The sequence below is a fragment of the Lissotriton helveticus genome, chromosome 1_1 (assembly GCF_964261635.1).
Source record: "Lissotriton helveticus chromosome 1_1, aLisHel1.1, whole genome shotgun sequence".
Taxonomy (NCBI): Eukaryota; Metazoa; Chordata; class Amphibia; order Caudata; family Salamandridae; genus Lissotriton; species Lissotriton helveticus.
Window position 1 is genome coordinate 1,053,078,730 of NC_136057.1, and position 21,254 is coordinate 1,053,099,983.

Below are 21,254 nucleotides of genomic sequence, written 5' to 3' on the forward strand. Positions count from 1 at the left end.
GAACTTTGGAAACTCAACCTAAAATTGCAGAAAACTGGTGAGGAAGGAGAGAAATAAATTAGAAAGCGTAAAGTACGACCCAGACGGTGATCCCAGTGTGTCCTTTGTACAGTAAGTGGCCTTTGTACGTTTGCAGAAGCTTCCTTTATTACGTTTGTAAATGTAAATGGAAAACTCTAGACATTCAATTTTTATTTTGGCTGTACCTTTGGACTGGGCAAGCAGAAAGATATTGACAGTACTTTCTTAAAGGGCCTAGCTCCTTTTCTGACAAGCAGGGGTTGTTTTATTTTTATTTTTTTGCAGTTTTATATAGCCCGAACTCGACCCAAAGGTATCAGAGCCCTTTACACGAGTACCAGTTGCATTACAGACGGCGACTTTTTTTTTTTAGATACGGTTAGATTACGTGATTTGTTCAGAATCACAGAATAATTGAGCCTCCTGGCAGACTCGAACCTGGTTCCCCAGCTTCAAAGTCGGCCGCTCTAGCCGTTCTCGGTCTGATCTTAAATTTTCTGTGTAAAAATGTGCATGAGCCTATGTAATGAGCACCTCTTGTCTAATGGCCAAAAAGTAGTCAATTCTTTACGTTTTTCCTATTAGAGAAGTAATTCCTGTGTAAATTATTAGCTTTAATCACTCCGCACTGGATGAAATTCATTTGACGGAACGTACAGTTCTCCTGCTTCCCATAAGTGCATCAAACTCAGCATAACACATGACGCCGTCTCAAAAGCTTGGAGTCTGCACAGTAGGGCATAAGGGCTAGCGACAGCTCACGTCTGCAGAGTGGTTTCTTTTTAATGTAAAGCACATAAAAGGAACTTCTTCTGGAAGCAACTGGTATTTAATTTCAACTCCTTTCAACTGCCTTTATAAACAATCAGAATTCTTCATTTAGATGGTCCGCTAAGCATAGTTAAACCTTCCGAACTATTAGGCTCTTTATCATCCTTTCATTTTTGGTTTTTAGCCCCAGAGTAGTCCTCTAGTGATACTTTTATTGCTTAGCTTTAGTCATTGTGTAATCAGTCGATACATGATTTGCTTTTGTGAGCAGATGAACTCTTTACAACTGTGTACAGGCCATATGTTTTTGAGTTTGGTTCCAGAATGCAAAGAATGTATTATATGGCCTGATCATATTTCTTGGCAGGTATGCAAACCATTTAGCAGATATGTTTAATGCTAATCATCGCATTTGGTGATGCAGTGCATGCAACGAAATTCGTTTTATTTATTTATATGTTTACATACCTGTAAAACTCCGTAATCCATACTTTACTACCCCCCACCCTGCCCCTCCCCAAGTCACCGCCCTGCAGGTCATCCCACTACCCACCGCAGCTGTATTTTCCCCGAATGGGATGAAAAATTAACGTGGAGTTTTATTATGATAAAGCGCTATAAACTATGTCATGGTCTTATGGGATGCACATCAATGCCTTGATACAGTAGCACAGTTATTCTCCTTTAGTGTGTTCTTGCTCTCTTGTGCAGTTTTACCTCTAAAATGTACTTTTGTCCACCTTGTCTTCTCTCTTTTTTAATCCACAGACTTTTCAGTAGTTTAGGAGAGCTTCATACTATTTCCCAGCGGAGCTACGGGACCACCTACACAGTCCGACCTGGCAGTCGCTACCCGATGACACGCCGTGCAGCCAGTCCAGTAAAACCCAGTGCGGAAAGGACAGACTCCCTGGGCGCCGTGCGCCCCTACGCTCTGACTCCGCAGACCATTCTCAAATCTTCCAGCCTCTCCATCCCACATGAGCCCAAGGAGGTGCGCTTTGTGGTGCGTAGTGTAAGTGCAAGGAGTCGATCCCCTTCCCCCTCGCCATCCCCTGGGCCATCCCTGCACACACTACACCCACCACGACCATTTATTCAGAAGCCCCTCCAACTGTGGAGCAAATATGATGTGGGAGACTGGCTGGAGAGCATCAACCTAGTAGAGCATCGAGATAAGTTTGAGGACAATGAAATCGAGGGGACCCACCTCCCAGCCTTGACCAAGGAGGACTTTGTGGAGCTAGGGGTGACACGTGTTGGGCATCGAATGAACATTGAAAGAGCCCTAAAGCAGCTTACAGAGAGCTGACGGGTGTCACCAGAAGTGACTTTCCCATGGGTCACTTCACAATAGTATTCAACTTTTTGTTTCAATTTCTACATCTCTGAAAAAAAGAAAAAATGCTAGATTTATATTTTGATCAGTGCACTGAAGGATGAGGAGGTGAGTTCTCACACTTAACACAAACTGATACCCTCAACTACGCTCACATGCACGCAAGCACCACACACTCTTTCTGACCTCCTAGTGTCTCTTCATCAGAGCAGTTCCCAAACTCCTGAACTTGAATGTTGCATGGGAATGGTCGATTTCCCTTTTGATTTTTCCATGCTTTTGGAGGGTCCAACTGCACATTGCTTGGTATGCCCAACGTCGTCTTTTCAGATGTGGACCTCCAGCTAATGCACCCTCCAGCTAATGCACCCTCCAGCTGACTCCTCCACGAGAAGAATACAGAATGAGAGAAGATCAACCTGCCAAAGTTTTCAGATGAAATCAAAATTGACACGCAGTGAGATAGGCTGACCACTTGACTGTGAAGGAGGGAGATGGGAGGGTGGAGAGGGGTTCGTGGCAGTAAATGTACTCACAGGTTCCCCTTCAGTTTACATTGAAGCAGCAGTACAATCAAATATCATCACAGAACAAAATGTATTTCATGTTCCTAACTTTTTACCAATAAGTCCAACTTTCTTCTCTTGTAGGCCAAACATTTATACATTCCCAAATGTGAAGATTTGTTTTAGGTTTTACAGTGTAATTTCAGTATGGCCATTTCTGTTTCCAGTTTTATTTCTGGGAGGAGAACCTTCATCTTATTGATATGTTAATTCCATTGATGCACCAGGCCTCCTAAGTAAAGAGCAGAGTCAATTTAGTCTGAAGTGTGTACAGAAGCTCCCCTTACAGCTCGTTTAACAAAGGTAGATGTAGTGAGGTGAGGAGAGACCCAGAAAACCTAAAATGTCATCTTACCATAAATGCAATAGGATTCTGAGTGAAGATGGTATGTATTAGTGTATGCAACTGATCTATACATTGTTAATTTTTAAGTACTGCTGCTTCAAGGTGAAAGTTGGATGGGCATTCCCTCACTGCCCATGTCATTTGAAGGAAGTGCTTCGAAATTCTGTGTTTTCAACTACCAGAGTGAAGATCTGGGATGGTAATAAGGGGGAACAGCTTGCATCATGATCATTCCGAGTTGGTTTTCAATTCTTATGGAGGAACAAAGAGAGGCTATTTCTTAAAGGGACAAATAGATCTATTATATATGGTATCTGTGTATTTAACTAGTTTAGATGACAAAGAAATGTGAAGCTCCATGCCTTCTCCAATTAAGATTGGCACTCAATTCCATTCAGAAGAGTTTTGCATCTTTCTAATAAGTATATATATTTGAAAAACGGGGAGGGGGACAGACCAAATATCTATATCTATATATCTATATCTATATATATATATATATCTCAAACACATTTTGTTACAATTTTACTAAAATGCTCTATCTATAGAATTCATGACATGCTCATGGGAATTACTATTTCCCAGGGATGCTGTTGAGTTTGGGAAGGCATGGGTAGGGGGCACTTTTTTTCTCTTGTTGACGATGAGATGAGGTGAAGGAGTATTTTCTATTTAAAAATGCGCACTGAAAAGTGAAATGTTCTTGAGCGATCTTGACTGAACACTAAGACTCTGTTCTGCTGACAGTCCTCCTGCTCTTAGGTCAGGAGGGCTGGGAAGAGAAGAGGTGTCTCCAGATCTTCTTTGTCTCAAACATCATTGAACATGTAGTAGACAAGCCACGGGCTCTACTTTGTCCTACACATCACTGTAAATTCAGTAGTGAAGCCGCGGGGCAGTTAAAGAACTGGTGACTTGCTTTAAAAAATACATTTACAAAATATTGACTTAAAAAGAAGCAATACTGCAGAACTTGTTAAACACTCACTTACCATCCAATCCCTTAAAAAATACATTTTAAACAAAGTCTTTTTTCAGTTTGTTAGGCGAAATTTAGCAGTTTCACGTTTTTAATTGCCATATACAAAGAAATATGTTTTACCTTCAGAAATGTGGCCCGCTATTTGATAAAGGTATGAACTGACTACGATTTAAGCACTTAACTTTTGGCATCCTGCTTCTCACTTAGGTGCTGGACCAGACTGAAATATGTTTTGGCGAAGGTTGACAAAAAGCAAAATCTACTTGCTTTATTTCTTACTACGTCTGCTGCACAGTGTGACATAACTGTGTTCCATTTTTAACCAAGTAAATATTTTTCATAGAATAATATACTCCCAATGTTAAGGATGAGTCCTCGCTAAAGTCCATGAGCTCTGTAGCTCAGGAGCAGGGACTGTAAATGTGGCATGCCTGAAGACTGATTGGCTATGAACCTGCCCTGTCAACAAGCCTCGAGGCCCCCTTTAAAGAAACACTGCAATAGAAATGTTGACCACACCAACACCAAACAAAATAGATGCTTAAACTGTACTTTTAAAGACAGTACAACTAATTGATCTGGGCAGACGTTCCATTTCTACTATCAGGGATTTTTTGTTACACAGTAAGCACTTAAAACAAGCCAGTGTCCTAACGGCCGTTATAATTGAAAAATAAAGTCTTCCTGCAATCAATATTGCTTTCAGACTTTAAATGCGGGCCTTTTATTGCAGACTTGTTTCATTATGAAAACTGCTTATAATATCATGTTAAAACCGAAAGTTGTAAAATTGCAAAAACACTTGTATTTATTTTTTATTCCTGCCCACTCTCCGGCCGCATTTTGATCTATTTTCGGCGACATTCGCCTTTCCTCTTTTAAGAACTCTTTACAGATTTCAAAAGCGGTGACTGGGATTAGCATCCCTCTCCAAGCAATTAGGACTCCTCAGCCAAAATGATACCCTAAACCGCGCACTTCAGATCAGAAGTTGGTGTGCTGCATCATTCATTCTCACTCTCTGAGCCCCATGGGCAGAAAGAAATAACTGATCATCAACACATATGAGGACAAAATGTAGCTCTAGGAGACAAGCCACTGTGCAATATATCAGTCATCAGGTCACAAAACTAGTAGTTATCCGATGTCAAGCATTTTCTGATCATAGCACACCAAGCATTGCCGAAAAAGAGTGAATATGCGCAAGGCCAGAAGTATTATAAGACAACATGGGAAACATCCTGGTGTCATAATTCTGTATTATCTGGAACAGTAGAGGTTTTTTGCAAGTCAATTTTAGAAACAATAGGACGATGGACCAATTCTATTGTCCTTTATTCTAATTACTGCAATGCCGCTAGCCAGTCTCATTGCAGGAGCCCCCATGCATCAATTTACTAGGTGACACCTCTCTCTATCCTAGTTACAGCAGCAGCGTTTAGTAAAAGGACTGATGGGGATATCAAGGTCCCTTTGGACCACCACCAACCCCTGAGAAAGCACTTGGTGTATTTTGACATGTCAGCTTAAAACGTAGCTGCTTTTTTTTATCCCTTTAGAAGAAGGAGAAGATGGATCACTATGTAACCCTTACAGCTGTGCAAGAAAGTGAGACATTAAGGCTCAAGAATATGTAATGCACTAGAAGGCTTTGCTATACAGGAATCATAAAGGGGCACAATCTACTTTCCCTGAATGGATTTGCTTTAAAAAGAGTGAGAATATTTGGGATTGTAAAGGTTCTGCTAAGGGCCTCCCACTTGCTTTTTTCCAAAGTAAAGGCAAAAGCAAGTGGGTATTATCGACACTTGGACAGTACTTCTGTAATGCATGAGGTTTTGAAAATGGAATGTATTACTAGTTTTGTTTTCTTTTATCCAAGGTGGGTACCGGTCCGCTCCCCAAAGTCCATGAGACGTAGTGGAAGGGCTCAGTGACGCGTGCAAGGAACTCTGTGATGGGATAACTTAATCTGGTGCTAAAAGAGAAGATACAAGTTTCCTTATGGAGCTTGTCTCTTCCCTTACATCTTAACCTTTATAAATATTTCATACAACAAAAAAAATGGTGGCGTGTTTGTGCGTAATTGGAAGAGGTCTGCTCATGTGTGCACTGCTGTTGTATGTAAGGGAGACTAAAACAGATAAAGTTGTGCCTTCTGGTCCAGTGTCATCAGGGGTTTACTGGGGTACTCCCTGGAGGAAGTCCCAAAAACAGGACCCCAAACAACCTGCCAATCTAAGGCAAAGCTTGTTGCTGGAAAACACTGCACTTCTTTGGAGACCAGGGTTTTTACTTTGATTCCAAATTAATATGTCAACAAACCTCCCTTCATGGTAAGAAACTGTTGCATAATTCTATTTTCCATTATTCGGGCATCCAGAAATCTGACAAAAAGACACATTCAAAGTGCTACTTTCATCAAACTGTAGATGTTTCAAATAGATAATATGATCATTTAGCAGCTTCCAAATGACAGTGAAAGGTATGTGAAAAGGATAGAGTTCTCGAATTAAGATAACGATTTGGAGAGATACGCTTGCTACATGTTCTATACACTTTGGTCTTCATACAGCACCTCAACCTGTATTCAAAAAACACACACAAGATCTTCCCCACAAACCATTTTCATTTAATGCATAGAGAACACTGATAGACAATAAATAAGTAATGCAGAATTAATGTCAGCTTTACAAAGCACATCTTGGTCAAAATAATCTCTCACAAGGATCACAAAGCACAACTTCGTTTAACCTCTACATCATTCAATATGCATATGACAGCATACTTTCAAGAAAGTCTCACAGAACATACCTAATTTAAAATCCATCTCACGGAGAACCTAACTCCCATCTCACTGAGCCAGTACATTTCAAAATTCAATCCATAGAGCATATTCTCCTCAACCATCCTCTTAAGCTCCACACAATAACAAGCACACTCCATTCAGTATCCACTTTGGAAGACTTTTCATGTAATGCCAAGGAGACCTGCACTGATTCTTCTTCTGGATGACCTTTTATAGATTCACATGCTTGGTAGGACTTTCAGAGTTCATCAGTTAGGTTCCCCATCACTTATGATTTAATGACATATCCAAACCATTAATATTCACATTTTTAAATGACTAATGATATCACATGGTGTACAAAGGTCCATTCTATGACACTGACAACAACTTTTATTCCTCTTTTGATAAATACAGTAAGGATCGACTGCAGTTCATAATGAACTTGGAGAATGGGTTGATGAGGCAGTGTAGCCACTGTTACACATTTATTAACAGTGTCTTACACTTTTGAGCACATTTTAAAACAGTATGAAGTTAAGACGTTGAAGAGTGAGGTCCTTTATAAGGAGATCTTAGTGGTTGCCTGGTCCATCTAGCAGTAAGTTCCTTAGAATGAGCCAGGACAATCAGGCCAGCTCAAAGCCGATCACATTCACAGGTACCAGACTTCTATATTTTTTCCAGTAAACTAATATTTAAGTCTGTTGTTGTTGCAGTTGCTTCTTTAGAAATGCAATTAAAGTGGTTGTGAATACGATGCTGTGCATACTGTTAACAACATCTGTTGACAGCAACTATACATTTGATTTCTGCTTTCGTATAGAGTGCTCCTTCGAAGCAAACAAAAGCAACAAGTAATTGGTGGGCTCGCCTAAACATCATTCAGTTTGGCAATATAGTTACTAAGCAACATGTTGGCATCAAGTGCATGAAGAGAACATTTTACAGTATTAGAATGAATTACAAACTAAAAAAAGGATAGTTAGCAAAATCACTCTGGGTTCACCACTTTCGTGAGAACATCAGAGAAGCACACAAATCTATTTGCCGAGTATGAGGCAATAAAAGAAATGTTCATTTGTATGACACAATCATTATGTAAGAATACTAGAACAGAACAAAAATGATCGTTTTAACCCTGAAAGGATCGCATCTGTCAGGAGATAGGATGTATTCTAACTGGTTTGTATTTTCATTGCATATTTGTAAGGAACATCATATATGTTACCTTAACTAAAAAGTGAAGAAAAGCAACAACATCCAACAATTCTTCCTGGCAGATGACCTTTATTAAAGAACATGGACAGCTTGACCCAGATCACCACAAATGATGGGAAAACATTGAACGACAGAGTGAATTAATTTGATGTAGTCCTTGACGAATTTGAAATTGTAATAATTCCTTGAGAAATAAAATCTCCACTAGTCAGGGTGCGATGTTTATGTGCCTATGTATGTAATGCTAGCCTAAGGTCTGCTTCGATTGTCAACTTCCTGTGGGGTCAGAACAAGAGACTGGCGTACAAAATCTCTGCCATCGAAGATGAAGCTAAATTATCATTTCAACTGTTGAAACTTTTAGACCACTTTCAGAATGGGGATCAGGGGGAAGGGTGAAAATAGATTTCTTGCACAATCTATCAAAAGATTTCCCTTGTCAATCTTCGAAAAGGGGGCATAAACAAGACGTTTCTGAATATTGCACATCTTATAGCTCGAATTATTCTATTTACTTTATACTTCTACGAGAAATAATACTTAAAATATACTTATTTAACTGCTATTTATTAGACCAATCCATTGATTAGGAGTTGTTTTTTCAAAATGACCCACAAACTAAATGCCAGTTTCAACATGACTTGCCTGGGCTTGGTTCGTTCCTATATAATGCAAATACTCATTGTGATGACTTTTAGGACTGCAATAGTCTTGACCTTTTACATCAATAGCAAAGCATTGAGAGCTAGTACGACTGCTCGAAGCTACCCAATACTGCAGTCATGTCTAAATCTCGGCACTCATGGTGGAATCTTCGCAATGAGAAACTGCAGTGCTGAGCCTATGCCACAACCGTGGAGGCTCCTTGTTAATCGGGTCCTGATTTGAAGATATTTGTACACAATCTCCTATTTGTGTCTCCCAACATTTACAGGACCGTTCTGTAACTAATGCTAATGGAGAATAAAACAGTATTCGATTCTCAGTTTCTTCTAACATGAAAGCCACTGGTTGGCCAAGCATCTTTTGCAGGAATCTTGCTCCAAGGCAAAATAGGCATACAATAAGTCTGGAGATCTAGCAGGAAATTGAAAACAATCACCTTCGTTCTTGTTGGGACTGTCATTTACAAATGTCACGTCTATAAAGCTTACAATGTTTGAACTGAATGTTACACCTGTGAAAGTTTTTGTTATGAAGAAAAAAATCCAGAGAAAGAACCAACAGAGAAACAAGTGATCTTTGTGGGCAAGGTTTTAATTCTCATCTATAAATAGTAATGCTCTAGTTGTATAGATTTTAGATGGAGACAGCTGGAGACTGCATTGCTTTGTGCAAAGATGAAGCCTTTTTTTAAAGTCATCTAGTTAAAGATACATAGGTATCTCTGATGTTCCTGGCGCCACTACCTCAAAGCACTTGCTCAACTGCCTTTAAGGTAACGCAGTTGTCCTCGTGGACTTTAGTCCACCATATTTAGAGTTCACTGCCTGCCTGCAGGAGATATGTGCCTTGAGAGAAACTGCTGGCATGGCAGATGGTCTCAGGTACTTAGATCGATGACCCTATGTCCATGGAGCCATCGGTCTAAGGTTTCCATTGGCTGAGGCAGCAGAACTACCAACATGACAGCTGTCCTTCTCTAAATAAAACGGATGGACCATCAGGTTAGTAAACAAGATATGCTGCCACATTTGTGGCCGAGTTCCCCTTTGGCAAAACTCTAAATATCTCGCTAAATCTCTTTTGTTTCTTAAGAGGCACCCTTAAAATCCACTCTGCAGTACATACACATTACATCAAGTCTAGATTACATCAAGTCTCTATGGTGAATCCAAGATAATTATTTATTTCCTTAATACCACGTCAATTGTTTTAAATATTATAGTCAAGAAGTTATAACCCTACCAAAACGAAACTATCAATTTGACAAATGGGCACAAAGTGGTATTTATGAGAAACAAAAAATAAACAAGCAGCGAAGACTGAAAAAACAAGATACCACGTTTTAGACCTCCGGGAGCGGCATTGTTGTTGTTGACTTCAATATTTCTTTGAGTGACAGGTTGTCTTTGTTTATTTAAACCAATCATACAAGTATTTGTGGTTGTAATAATACCTGTTCCACTTTTCCACTAATCAAGTAAAAGAAAAAAGGGTCAACAATTGTGACAATTTTGCATTTGCATTACTGGTAATAGCGGCAGCCAAGTTGTTTAAATTAATGCACAACTCTGAAATCGACTGGCCAGCCAAAATGTATTCACTGTATCTCTAACCTATAAAAATGATATATAAATTAACTTCCTTAAGCCCCCTAAAAAGAGTCATCAAGATTATCAGTTACTCCTTATAAGTTGGCTTACTGGCATGCGAATCCCCAAAACAATTAATAGCATCTAATTGATTATCTGCAGACCTTGTGTATATTTCACCAGTTTACAGTTATGTGAAGAATGTCAGCATTCTCAACCCCAAACGCAGGGAATATATTCTATAAAACACTTTCCACTTCACAGGCGTGTACTACAACTCATTGTGGGTGAAAAAGCAACATCCCTTATTGTTTGCAGGTTTCACAATCAAATGAAGAAAGACAATTAGCTACTTCACAGAAGATCTAGAAATCCTGTCACTGATGACTTCCTGCAAGGTGGAAACATCTTCTGTTCTAAAATGTTCATAACAAAGTGCTTGTTTGACAGCTTTTTGCTCTGGGAAGCAGCATGTGCCCAACCCTTCATCAGCTTGTCTGATTCCTGTTGTAATTTCCAACTTCAATCATTAAGGAAGCATTTCAAAATCTGATAGTATTTTGTTCTCGGCTATAATTTGGGTGTCCAGTTTAGGTCCGTGAGAGCCCAATCCATGCCCAATTTTCTGAATATCTATATATATTACACATACTCTAGGTGAAATGTAGTCACATAGTGATTGTCCTGAAAACCAGGGATGTATCTGGCAATACTGGACCCATGTAGGGCACTCTTTTTTAAACCCTGCCATGAGAACATTTCCTTATTTATGACCTCATCTCTCAAAATGTTTAATTGTTAGGTCAAAGAGGAATAACCCATCTTTAAAACCACCTGTAGCTCATAGGAAATGCCATAAGAGAAATGGGTGACCAAAGAAATATATTTAAAAGTATCATATAGTGCTCTTTACTGGAATAAAATCGCTTCACTTAAAAGAAAAGGTTACAGTTTAAAAGTTCTAAAGAAGTGAAATACAGTTATACACTGACAAACAATGTATCTTAGAAACCCAAAAAATGTCCATGGTATCTGCACACATAGTTCTAATGTGGTATTGAAAACCGACATTTCTCTGTAAAAGAAAACATGTAAATTCCGATTTTCGATTAGAATTTGATCAGGTCTCTGTGTTAGCCCAAGAATTTTGCAAATCATCAGAAGGTAATGCAGCATGTACACCCCCATCCTCAAATAGAAAGGATGTTTTCCAGCTTATCCAGGCAGTGACCTTTCTCCTGCAGGTGTTCATCTTCATAACAGCCCCCAAAGTCAGGAAATAGATAATGAATTTCCCTTGAAATTGCTGTAGTTTTCTAACTGGATTAGTTTGCTTCTAGGCAATTTGATCCTCAGCTTTATGAACCCTAGTGTCTGTCTGGGAGTTGCCACCAAAAGGGTCTATGCCTTTCACTTGTATGCCTGTGCAACATAAAATATTTTGATGCTGAAAGCAGAGTAATAAATGTGAGATGATGGCAAGTTAGGTAATCTGTTTGAAGCTTTTCCAGATGAAAGGTGTCGCCCCATTGTAATTCGGAAGAGGATTAAATACTCACCTCTTCCACACAATCTCTGGAGCCAATGCAGAGCAATGTTCCTCTGTCATTAACCTCATAATCTGGTTCCAATGTCCTCACTCAATATTGTCTTGGAGAGAAGATCAACATATCAATATACGTTGCAGCCTAGACTTACAAGATCATATTTCTTTCCAGGCATCTAGCCTTCACATATCATTCAATCAAACGGCCTTCCTAATCTAGAGTAGAAACACCCCTTTACCGCTACGGCTGCTGCCTAAGGAATGTCACTGAGAAGATATACACTGGGGCTTCCCTTAAGAAGAGTTCTAAAAGTACCTGGAGGAGAAGTACCGTGCTGTGGTGAAATGCAGTGGCAATGCCAATCTAACTTTCGTAGGACCTCAGTGGCTGAAGTGAATGAATACATTTGAGTAATATGAATATAAACAGGTTTGCTCAGTATCAACCTCTTCATCCCTAAAAGGGTACAGGAGCGCTCCTCTTGGCCTTCCTGCCACTGTGTTTCTGATTTAGAGTCTTTAGAAGGAACAGAAGTGGCAGGCTGCCTGGAGCACATTGAAAATGGTTCTCCCTTAACTATGCAAAAACAGAAATGCTGTTAGTGGACATATTCAATCCATATTTCTTCCCCCTGACTGATTGAGCACAATGGACCATTCCCTGCATCACCATTCCAAAAATTCAAAAACTTTGGGGTGCTCTTCAATGATACCTAATTCCCACCAGAAAAAACAAAGTCAACCCCTTGTTTCTCCTGCTTCTACAAATATCTTGGAAAAACTCTCTTCATTCAGTTGTGATTTCAAGACGGGACTTCTGAAATAGCCTTCAGATGGTACAAAACCTGGTTAATACATGGTGTTCACCTCAATATCACATTAATTCATGAAGGAAGTCCAACGGTTGTTTGATGATTGAATTCACAATCATATTCGTAGTCCACAAGTCACTTGAGATGCTCATTCAGGGCCTTCTGGCCAAATGACCCTGCCCACTGCATAGATCAGCACCTCTGAACTTCCTCTCCATCTACACAACAGGACTGCTGTCATTAAAGGAAAGTTGTTGAGTGACCAAGTCTCAACCATATGGAACTCACTCAACAGCTGAGTTTGTAGGATGACTTCCTGAGAATCTCTAGAGGATTACATTCTCACCTCTTCCACAACATCTCCAGAGCTACTGCAGAGCAACATTTCTCTGTCACTGACCTGATATTCTGCTTCAGATGCATTTCTGTTTTAAAATATTCTGTGAGCCACACAAGACTAACCGTTGTTGCACGTACAGAATTGACTACAAGATCCTATTTCTTGAGCCTCGCTAAGGACTTTGCATCACATTGAAGCAATAGGCCTAACAATTATATAGACCAGGAACAACCCCCCTTACTAATATGGCGGATGTCTACGGTCTGTGTGGACCCTCCAGTCATCAGCTGCCTAATTTTCCTCCACCACTGCCTTGAAGAGGGGGAAAGTAACACTAAAAGTTTATGGAAAACTGTGAATGCCTATATAAATAACGTCAAACCAATATATCCAAACTTCGAAGAATGATGACCGCTCACTCATAAAAGACACTGGGCAACACTAAGTAGAACATCAGCATGATGCTGTGTCAATTTTTTTACGTTTCAAAACAAAGCTCTAACAATTGACGTTTCATCAGTCACATTTGGCTTGAGATTTCACAGTTAGAGAATACATTGCTGCACATCAGACGATAAAACAAAGCAACTTCTACATAAGGATGGGGCTCAAAATCAAAAGAACACATCGACTGTCAAAATTGTAAACTCCATTTCATGGAAAAGGTGGTTCTACATTTTATAACAATATCCTGCTTAAATGAAAGAAATATAGATAACATATACAAAACTGCAATGAAACACATATAGAAATACAAAAAAATGGGGCTCACGAAGATGCATCGGTACCTAAATATCTCCTCTATTCGGCAGGCTATTTCACTGCATTCTCTTAGAGACACAAGGACAACAGCAACACACCTGGGCAGTGTGCCAGGGTCAGAGGCGTGTAGGACTGCTTCAAGGATTGTTCTTTCCATTTTCTGCCTGATAGATTGTCTCAATCGGATTCCTGTGCATTCTCACAGAAAATCAAGCAACTTTCAAAATTCTCATGATCTAGGCGCTTTGGCCTTAAAGCCTTCTTCTCATGGTTTAGACTTCTTGGCAATGCGCTCATCAGGTGCTCATGGCCCCCTCATTTGAGTTATATCAGGAAGATGAAGTTGCTGGGGACCTTTATACACCTTGTGACACCTTTGAGGCAATTAACCATTTTGGTATAAATGGAAACTTTGGTTTGTAAATTTACGACTTGAGAACTCTAGAAACTTTATTAGAAGGAAAGTTCAACTAAGACTGTGACTCTGGAACATTGTGGTTGATATTCAGTGTAGGAAAACGGAATTTTACCAATCTCCCAACTCACTGAGAGAATGCTAACAACATCAACCTTAAATAAATTATCTGTTAAGAATAGCATATCCCTCCCCATCCCAGAGAATATACCCAACCAATAATCATTTCACACAGCACCAACCAACATGCATCCAACCAAGCATATACTGCCCAACTCCATCTTAGAGCACACCCACCCACTATCTTTCTCCAGGGATAACACTATATATCCTTCTCACAAGACACATCCCACCTAAATTCAGCACCAAACACATACCCCACCACTGCCCTTGTAAAAAAACGCATCACAACTCCACAGATTAGATCCCTGTCAATGTCAAGTTTGCAGAGAATGCCCCGCCTAACCTGCACCTTACAGTGGCATCCTGTTGCCTGATCACATCCCACCTAATAGCCATCTCCCAAGACGCATGATATCCAATAATCATCTCCAAGAGTGCATATCACCCACTATTTATCTGGTAGAGAACACCCCACCTGATATCAGTTTCACAGGAAAGGTATATGCCGCTCCACCCATTTTAAAGAGAACATAACACCCAACATCCATTCCACAAATCATATTTCGCCATTATCACTTGCAAAGCATATTACAACCAACTATATATAAATATAACAAAACAGTCCTTCCCACCACACTGACCTCATAGAGCACATATTATCCTCATTTAGTGCACCGCACCAAATCCCATCCAATACTACCCAATCTATCCACACATTTTATTCATCACCTGATACCACTCAAAACAAAATATGCATCCAGGGCCCCCAGTGAAACAACACATTCCACCCAACATAAAGCTGATGAAGCCCAGCCCATCCAAAAGCACATTACCAAATATCAATATCATCCAGCACATCCCACCCAGTACATATTACTGTACATCATCAACATACAGCACATTCTACTGAAAACCTCTCTACATACCAGACCTTACTCAGGATGAACTTTATATGGCATATTTTTTCAATCACCATCTCACTAACAAATTACAAAATTAAGCTTGCATAACACCACATCTATGAACAATTCTAACCCAGCATCCAGTATCTAAACATCATCTCACAGAGCACCCTTATCAAAACGTTGCCCCTGCAATGAGGATACTAGGTCTCTGCCCAATACAGAATATCCATATTGACACCAACTACATTTTACCTCTGCATCATCATCCTCATAGTCATTCAACATAGCCTAGTCTCAACAGATAGACATACTGTAACACCCACCATTACCCAGCACTCTGCTTCACTTTGAAGGCTGATGGCCATCATTCTTCTGATTAAAGATGACCCTTCCTCAGCCACTACCCCTAACAGAAAACTATAGTGCCCACCTCACAAATCATTCTCTATCTACACTAAAAACACATCTAAAATGGAACCAATATATAAATGACTAGCTAGCACAGTCCACTCACCCAGCAACGAGGAGGAGTTGTCCATGTAGTAAAATGGATAATCTCATTTGGTGTGAAAAGACTTTATATCTCAAATGAAAATATTTTAGTGATTGACTTATTAGTACACAATATTTAGGTTAGGGATTCACAACCTCGACGTTCTCTCATTGTAGAAGGCCTTCTCTCCATGCCACAAAGAACGACTTATTCTGTACATTCCTGGAGTGTAGTGTTTGCATAATGAGAATTTTCTAGAAGAGATTTGCTTGGCTATGAATTGTGGACCAACAAACCGGTAGAATATTCTGCAAATTCGTGGCACTCATAACTGATATATTCTTAGGAATAAGAGTCTGAAATGATAGATTATGTACAGTCTAGATGAGTTTTATTTAAAAATACAGAGATATGTAGTGAATAAAATGGCCTCTAACCCATCCGTAGACGTAGCAGGTGAGATAATGGAGGATGCTGCACCACCTGTGTTTGCACAAGTGCACTTACATTTCAGGGTTCATTCTCTCATCGTGGCTTGAACCCTTGAGCTCCTGAAGGTCCTGCAGGCATCCCCTCTAAGGTTAGCCATAGCCTGGCATGCAGGTATCTTCGTGGCTATGGAGACAATGAGACACTGTAGCTGCTATCTTCATGCATGGAAGTTTCCGTTTGGGACCTGAGGGGCCCTGCACCCTTCTCTCAAGTGGCTCAGCATGAACGATGCAGATGTTCACACTGGCAAGAGAGATATAAAACTAAAGTCTGTCAGCTGAGATCTGCTACCACCTCACAGCAGCAGCAGCAGAAACCACCTCCGTTTCAGAGACACAGTGTAGCCTTGTGGTTAGATTGCAGTCAGTAAAAGTCTAAGGGCAGGGTGGTGTGGTCCCAGCCACACTTCTGGCAGACAGGCTGTTAGTTAAACCACACACCTCCAACAGTAACAACATCACATTAAAGCAAAAGAGCCGTTCCTTTGGGAACTGACATCCAATGAAGAGCAATGCTTTCGAGTTGGAGTAAGAAATGGACCGTGGCCCTTCACACAGTGCCAGGAGGAAGCCACTGAACATGATATGGCCTAATGATCCTCGTTTGTAAATATCTAGTATAACTCGTGGGAGCCCTCAAGCCCACTACCCAATCATAAGCGTTGTTTAATAAAATAAAAACACACAATGGCCATTTTGACAAGGAGGGAAATTATTGGTGGAAATCAAGAGAGTTCATGAAGTAGTGAAATCAAATCATCACTTATTTTTCTACAATGAGAGACAAACAAGTATTAAATCCTTATATGGTCACAATAAGGAAGGATCAGAAAACGGCGTTCGGAAATTGATAGGCCCGTTTGGTTACGCTCTAACGTCATATAAGAGATGCATCATCCATCACAGTTACGTACGCATGGTGTAACCATGTGTATTAATAAATGGGAGGGGTTGCTCTTGTGCCAAAGGGATGAGTTTGTGAGCCCAACAATGCACACTTTTGTATTTTAGACGGATACAATGTGGTTGCATGTAGACAACAGTCACCAAGAACTGTGTGGATTTTTTAAATTCCTTCTAAATGGTGGTTGTTCAAAAGGGGGGAGATAAAGGTCAACCCTTAATACAGATTCACAGATCACACAAGAGTGCCATGACTGTTTGTAGTGTAGCATATTTTAGCACCATGAATGTGTCCTGTCGGAAAATCAGATGTCATTCTGCTCCCTACCTTATGCTGATGCTAGCAAGGTTACTTCCCAACTACTACCACTGGCATTCCAAAATGTTTTCAATGCAAATATGACAGCAACATAAATGTTGCGATGGCTTCAACAGCTCTGCTTTACAAAGTGAAAGAATGCCCATGAGAAGGTTAAATGAACAATTTATAAATGTTACCCTCAGAGGTCTAGTGTTTCAAAGCACACAAAGGGGCGACTGGACGAGGTTTTTTTGCCCCTGGGTGGAGGGATGTTCATTTAAAAAAGCCATCCTGATAGTCACTGTGGGTAAAGTTTAAATTTTTACATTCTGAACCCAGAGCAGTTCATGTGGTCTCAAATTATAATCAGACATGGTACTGCCATCAATGACATGAGAAAAGAATTCAATTTCGGTCATCATTTTGTAGCTGTGTGTTTCTCCTTTCTAGCCAGTATACCCTTGTCACTCCTGATTTAAGGCATTCAGGAAGTCGTGTTTTCAATACACCAGCCCGACCAACAAATGCAGGTCAGTCATCAGGGACTGAACTAGAAGAGGTGTTGTAAATGGCTACCAGTATTGGGAGCCTACACCCTCATTCTAAAAAAGTACTGTCTCGACCAATTTGTGCTTGACCTTCTGTTTATTTTGTATTTATTTATGAAAGCTAATGATGGTCCTGCTTAGGCACCACGGAGACAAATTGAGGACTCAAAAGTCCTATTAGGTCAGTCCCAAAAAAACAGAAAAGGGGTTTGAGCTATGACTCATTTTTACATATGATACAGAGTCAACCATCTTCAAGCCAGGAATGCGTATTTCAAACGGTATGACAAACAGATACTGTATCATACTATTTATTTTCCAGCCCTATTTCAAAACAGTTTTGATTCTTGGTTACAAGCAACCACCACTTTCTGTTTTGACATGAGAACAGAATAAACTTTTCCGGAGTGGTTTAGCCACCAACTTGCATGGTCCCTGTTGAGTGGCACTTTGTGACGAAAACACAGAGCCACACACCAGGAAGGCTAAATATGAACCACGAAACCTGTGTATTATTTGCTGTTTTTCCTGCTGATGTTACTGTGAATTCTCACTGGATCAGATTTGATTTTGTCGTTCTTAGTGAAAGAAAAGACACGGTCGGAGTCCTGTTTAAGTTTCACCTGTTCGACTATGATCCAGACCAAAAAGGAAAAACAAAAAAAAATGTTTTTTTATTCTCATACTTCTGTTTTGTATTTTTCGATTTAAAAAGCTAAAAAATTGGAAAGGGAAATCTGTGTCTTTTTCTTCTATTTTGCTAGTTTGTTAAAAATGTTGATCAATAAGATCGAAAGACAAGTATGTTGCTCTCTCTCTCACACACAGGCACACATGTGCACACATGCACTCACTAAGAAACCCGCACTGACACCTGCCTTTCCTGTGGGTTTTTTAAACTTGGTGGGGCCAGGGTGCATTCAGACTTTTCCTTTTTGTAATGGATGTCTGGCGAAGCTCCCACTCCTAAGTATGGAGGTGTGATGGGCTCGCCTCACAGATGTTGAAGTTGTGATACACACAACCCCACAGAGATCTATGTTTCTTATATGAGTAATACAATTATTATATTATTATGTAATAAATTTATAAGAAAGTTTTTGCTACATGTGTCCTGATATATTTTTTGTGGGTCCTGAGTTAGCGGAGGCGGGGATAATGGGAGGGTTTATAGAGGAAAACAACAAATTCATATGGCGCACATATATTAACCTAGAAGCAGATGGTGACAAGGTGGCTCCAGTGTGGGTAGAGTGTTTACGCTCTAAGAATTAAGGGGAAGAAGTCAGAGTGCAGAGTAGTCTTAGTTATTCAATTTCGAACTAAAAGTAACCTATAGCTGCTGCAGTCACTTGTGCCTCACTATGCAAAAAGTGTTTTCCATCTCTTCTCTTTGTCTCCTACTGTGTCTCGCTCACCCCCTGGGTATTACTCAGGAACTCCACTCTGACAGCTCTCACCTTTCCAGCTATGTTAGTAGAACCTCTACCTCTCTGAACAAAAAAGCACATTCCAATCCTCCCACTATCACTTCACAGACAAACCTCCCTTACATTCTATCATGTACCTTCCATTCCACAACCCTACTCTCTGTGCCATGAACAACCTCAGTAATAACACCACTGGCCATCCTCACCCACTTGCCCACAAAGGTGCACACCACACCACCTGAGTAACCCATTACCTTCCATCGGATCCACCACAGGCACAACAACAAGATACATCCTTGCTTCCCTCCAGTTGGCATACTACCACCGTGCCATCCTCCAGTGGATCAGTTCATTTTCTAATCTTGCTCCCACAGTCGCACCACCATCCTTCGTCCAATTGCAAAGGGACATCTGAATTTTCAAACTACATGCCCATCATTTGTCCAATCGCGATAGGACATCTGAATATTTCAACGACATGCTCCATAGACCGATCACCATTCTACATCATCCTACCTTAGCAACATTATCCACCACATCCACATATCACCACCACCAGAGTACCATCATCAATCCCAACCTGTACTCCAGCAACACATTTCCACTAGCACTGCTGCATAATCTACCCTGAGCTACAAGCATATCATCTGGAAAACATTCATTCAACCGCACATCCACAGTTCCAACCACCATTCCCACTGCACCATCTCTACAGACACAGCCACAAAACAGCCCTCCATAGGCACTGTATGAGGGGACTGGTCGTGCTCCTCTGCCTTTCAGCTAGGTTTACATACATTCAATCAATCCAGGAACACAAAATGTAATTGCGAAACAGAGAATGTAGTGCAACAATATTTTACAGTTTGGCTACAGGAAAAGTTACTGAAGATCACAGAAAGAGTGCTTGTCAGGTGTTTTTGAAATTTAGAAAGCCTCTGGTAATCGGTAACTCACCAGAATTAAGATTCACGCTCTCATGCAGGGACTATCATGCATGTCACAGGGACAACATGACTGATGAACACCTATTGCCATGGTCACATAAATCAACATGAGCTAATATGTGGAGTCACCTGATCAAGTGAAGCATTCAGGGAAAAAGGTAATGGAGTGAAGTCTAGTTTGCTGGGACCTGGTGTGTCACAACCCATCTTTAAGTGTGAAGTACATCAACGTAACTAGAAACAACAGGACTCATGTGAGTATATTGTTTCATCCTATAATATGTGTACTGTTTTATGTAAGTATACCTCTCATTTGTGAAACCTTTACTGTACCTTGCTAACAACAGATATGTACCTTGCCCCTTCAGGGAAGGAACTCATTTCCCCTCTGAATTAACTTGAGTTAGTGCACAAATTATTTGTATTTGTGTTCATCACTGAGAAAAAAGGCAACGGAGATTGGCGATTCCAGCACATCACAAAACATGGGGAACAAAATGAAAACAGTTGGCTCTTGAAAGAAATTGATTTATTAGTTGAGAGGGTGGAAGCCCCATGCAAATAATAAACACAAGTCTAGTCAGGGTGAACCTAAAAAGTCACTAAATAAACCTGTGCTTAACCCTCTGGTAGCTTGGCACAAAAGGAGTCAGGCTTAAAGAACAAGGGGCATATCATCGAGGAAGAGCCGTAAACATCGCTAAGGGCACTTAGCGTGATTCTGTTTATCACCGTCTAACGCTGAATTGCATCGCCTAGTTAGCAGCATATTATCAAGGCTTTGTGAACTGGCAATGTAATTCCAGTGATAGACTACGAGAAACTGAAACATCGCCTGAAATCCAGCGATGATAATGGAGATGCTTGCTGATAGGGGAGTGTGGTTGTAACATGGCGATCCACCTCCCATTATCAGCATATCTAAGTCGAAGTAAAAGCAGACGTAAAA

General features: G+C 40.3%; 2 protein-coding genes across 8 annotated transcripts in view; one reads left to right on the plus strand and one right to left on the minus strand.

Moving 5' to 3' along the window:
* The window catches only part of SHANK3 (SH3 and multiple ankyrin repeat domains 3), a 2,381,185-nt gene extending 2,372,749 nt beyond the window's left edge, over positions 1-8,436 (plus strand). The window contains exon 23 of the mRNA XM_078677930.1: positions 1,561-8,436. Coding sequence (XP_078534056.1) covers positions 1,561-2,104 — 544 coding nt within the window. The 3' untranslated portion in view covers positions 2,105-8,436. The remainder of the gene's footprint in view (positions 1-1,560) is intronic.
* LOC144820423 (uncharacterized) overlaps positions 1-21,254 on the minus strand; it is an 858,373-nt gene that overhangs the window by 534,599 nt on the left and 302,520 nt on the right. The window lies entirely within an intron of this gene.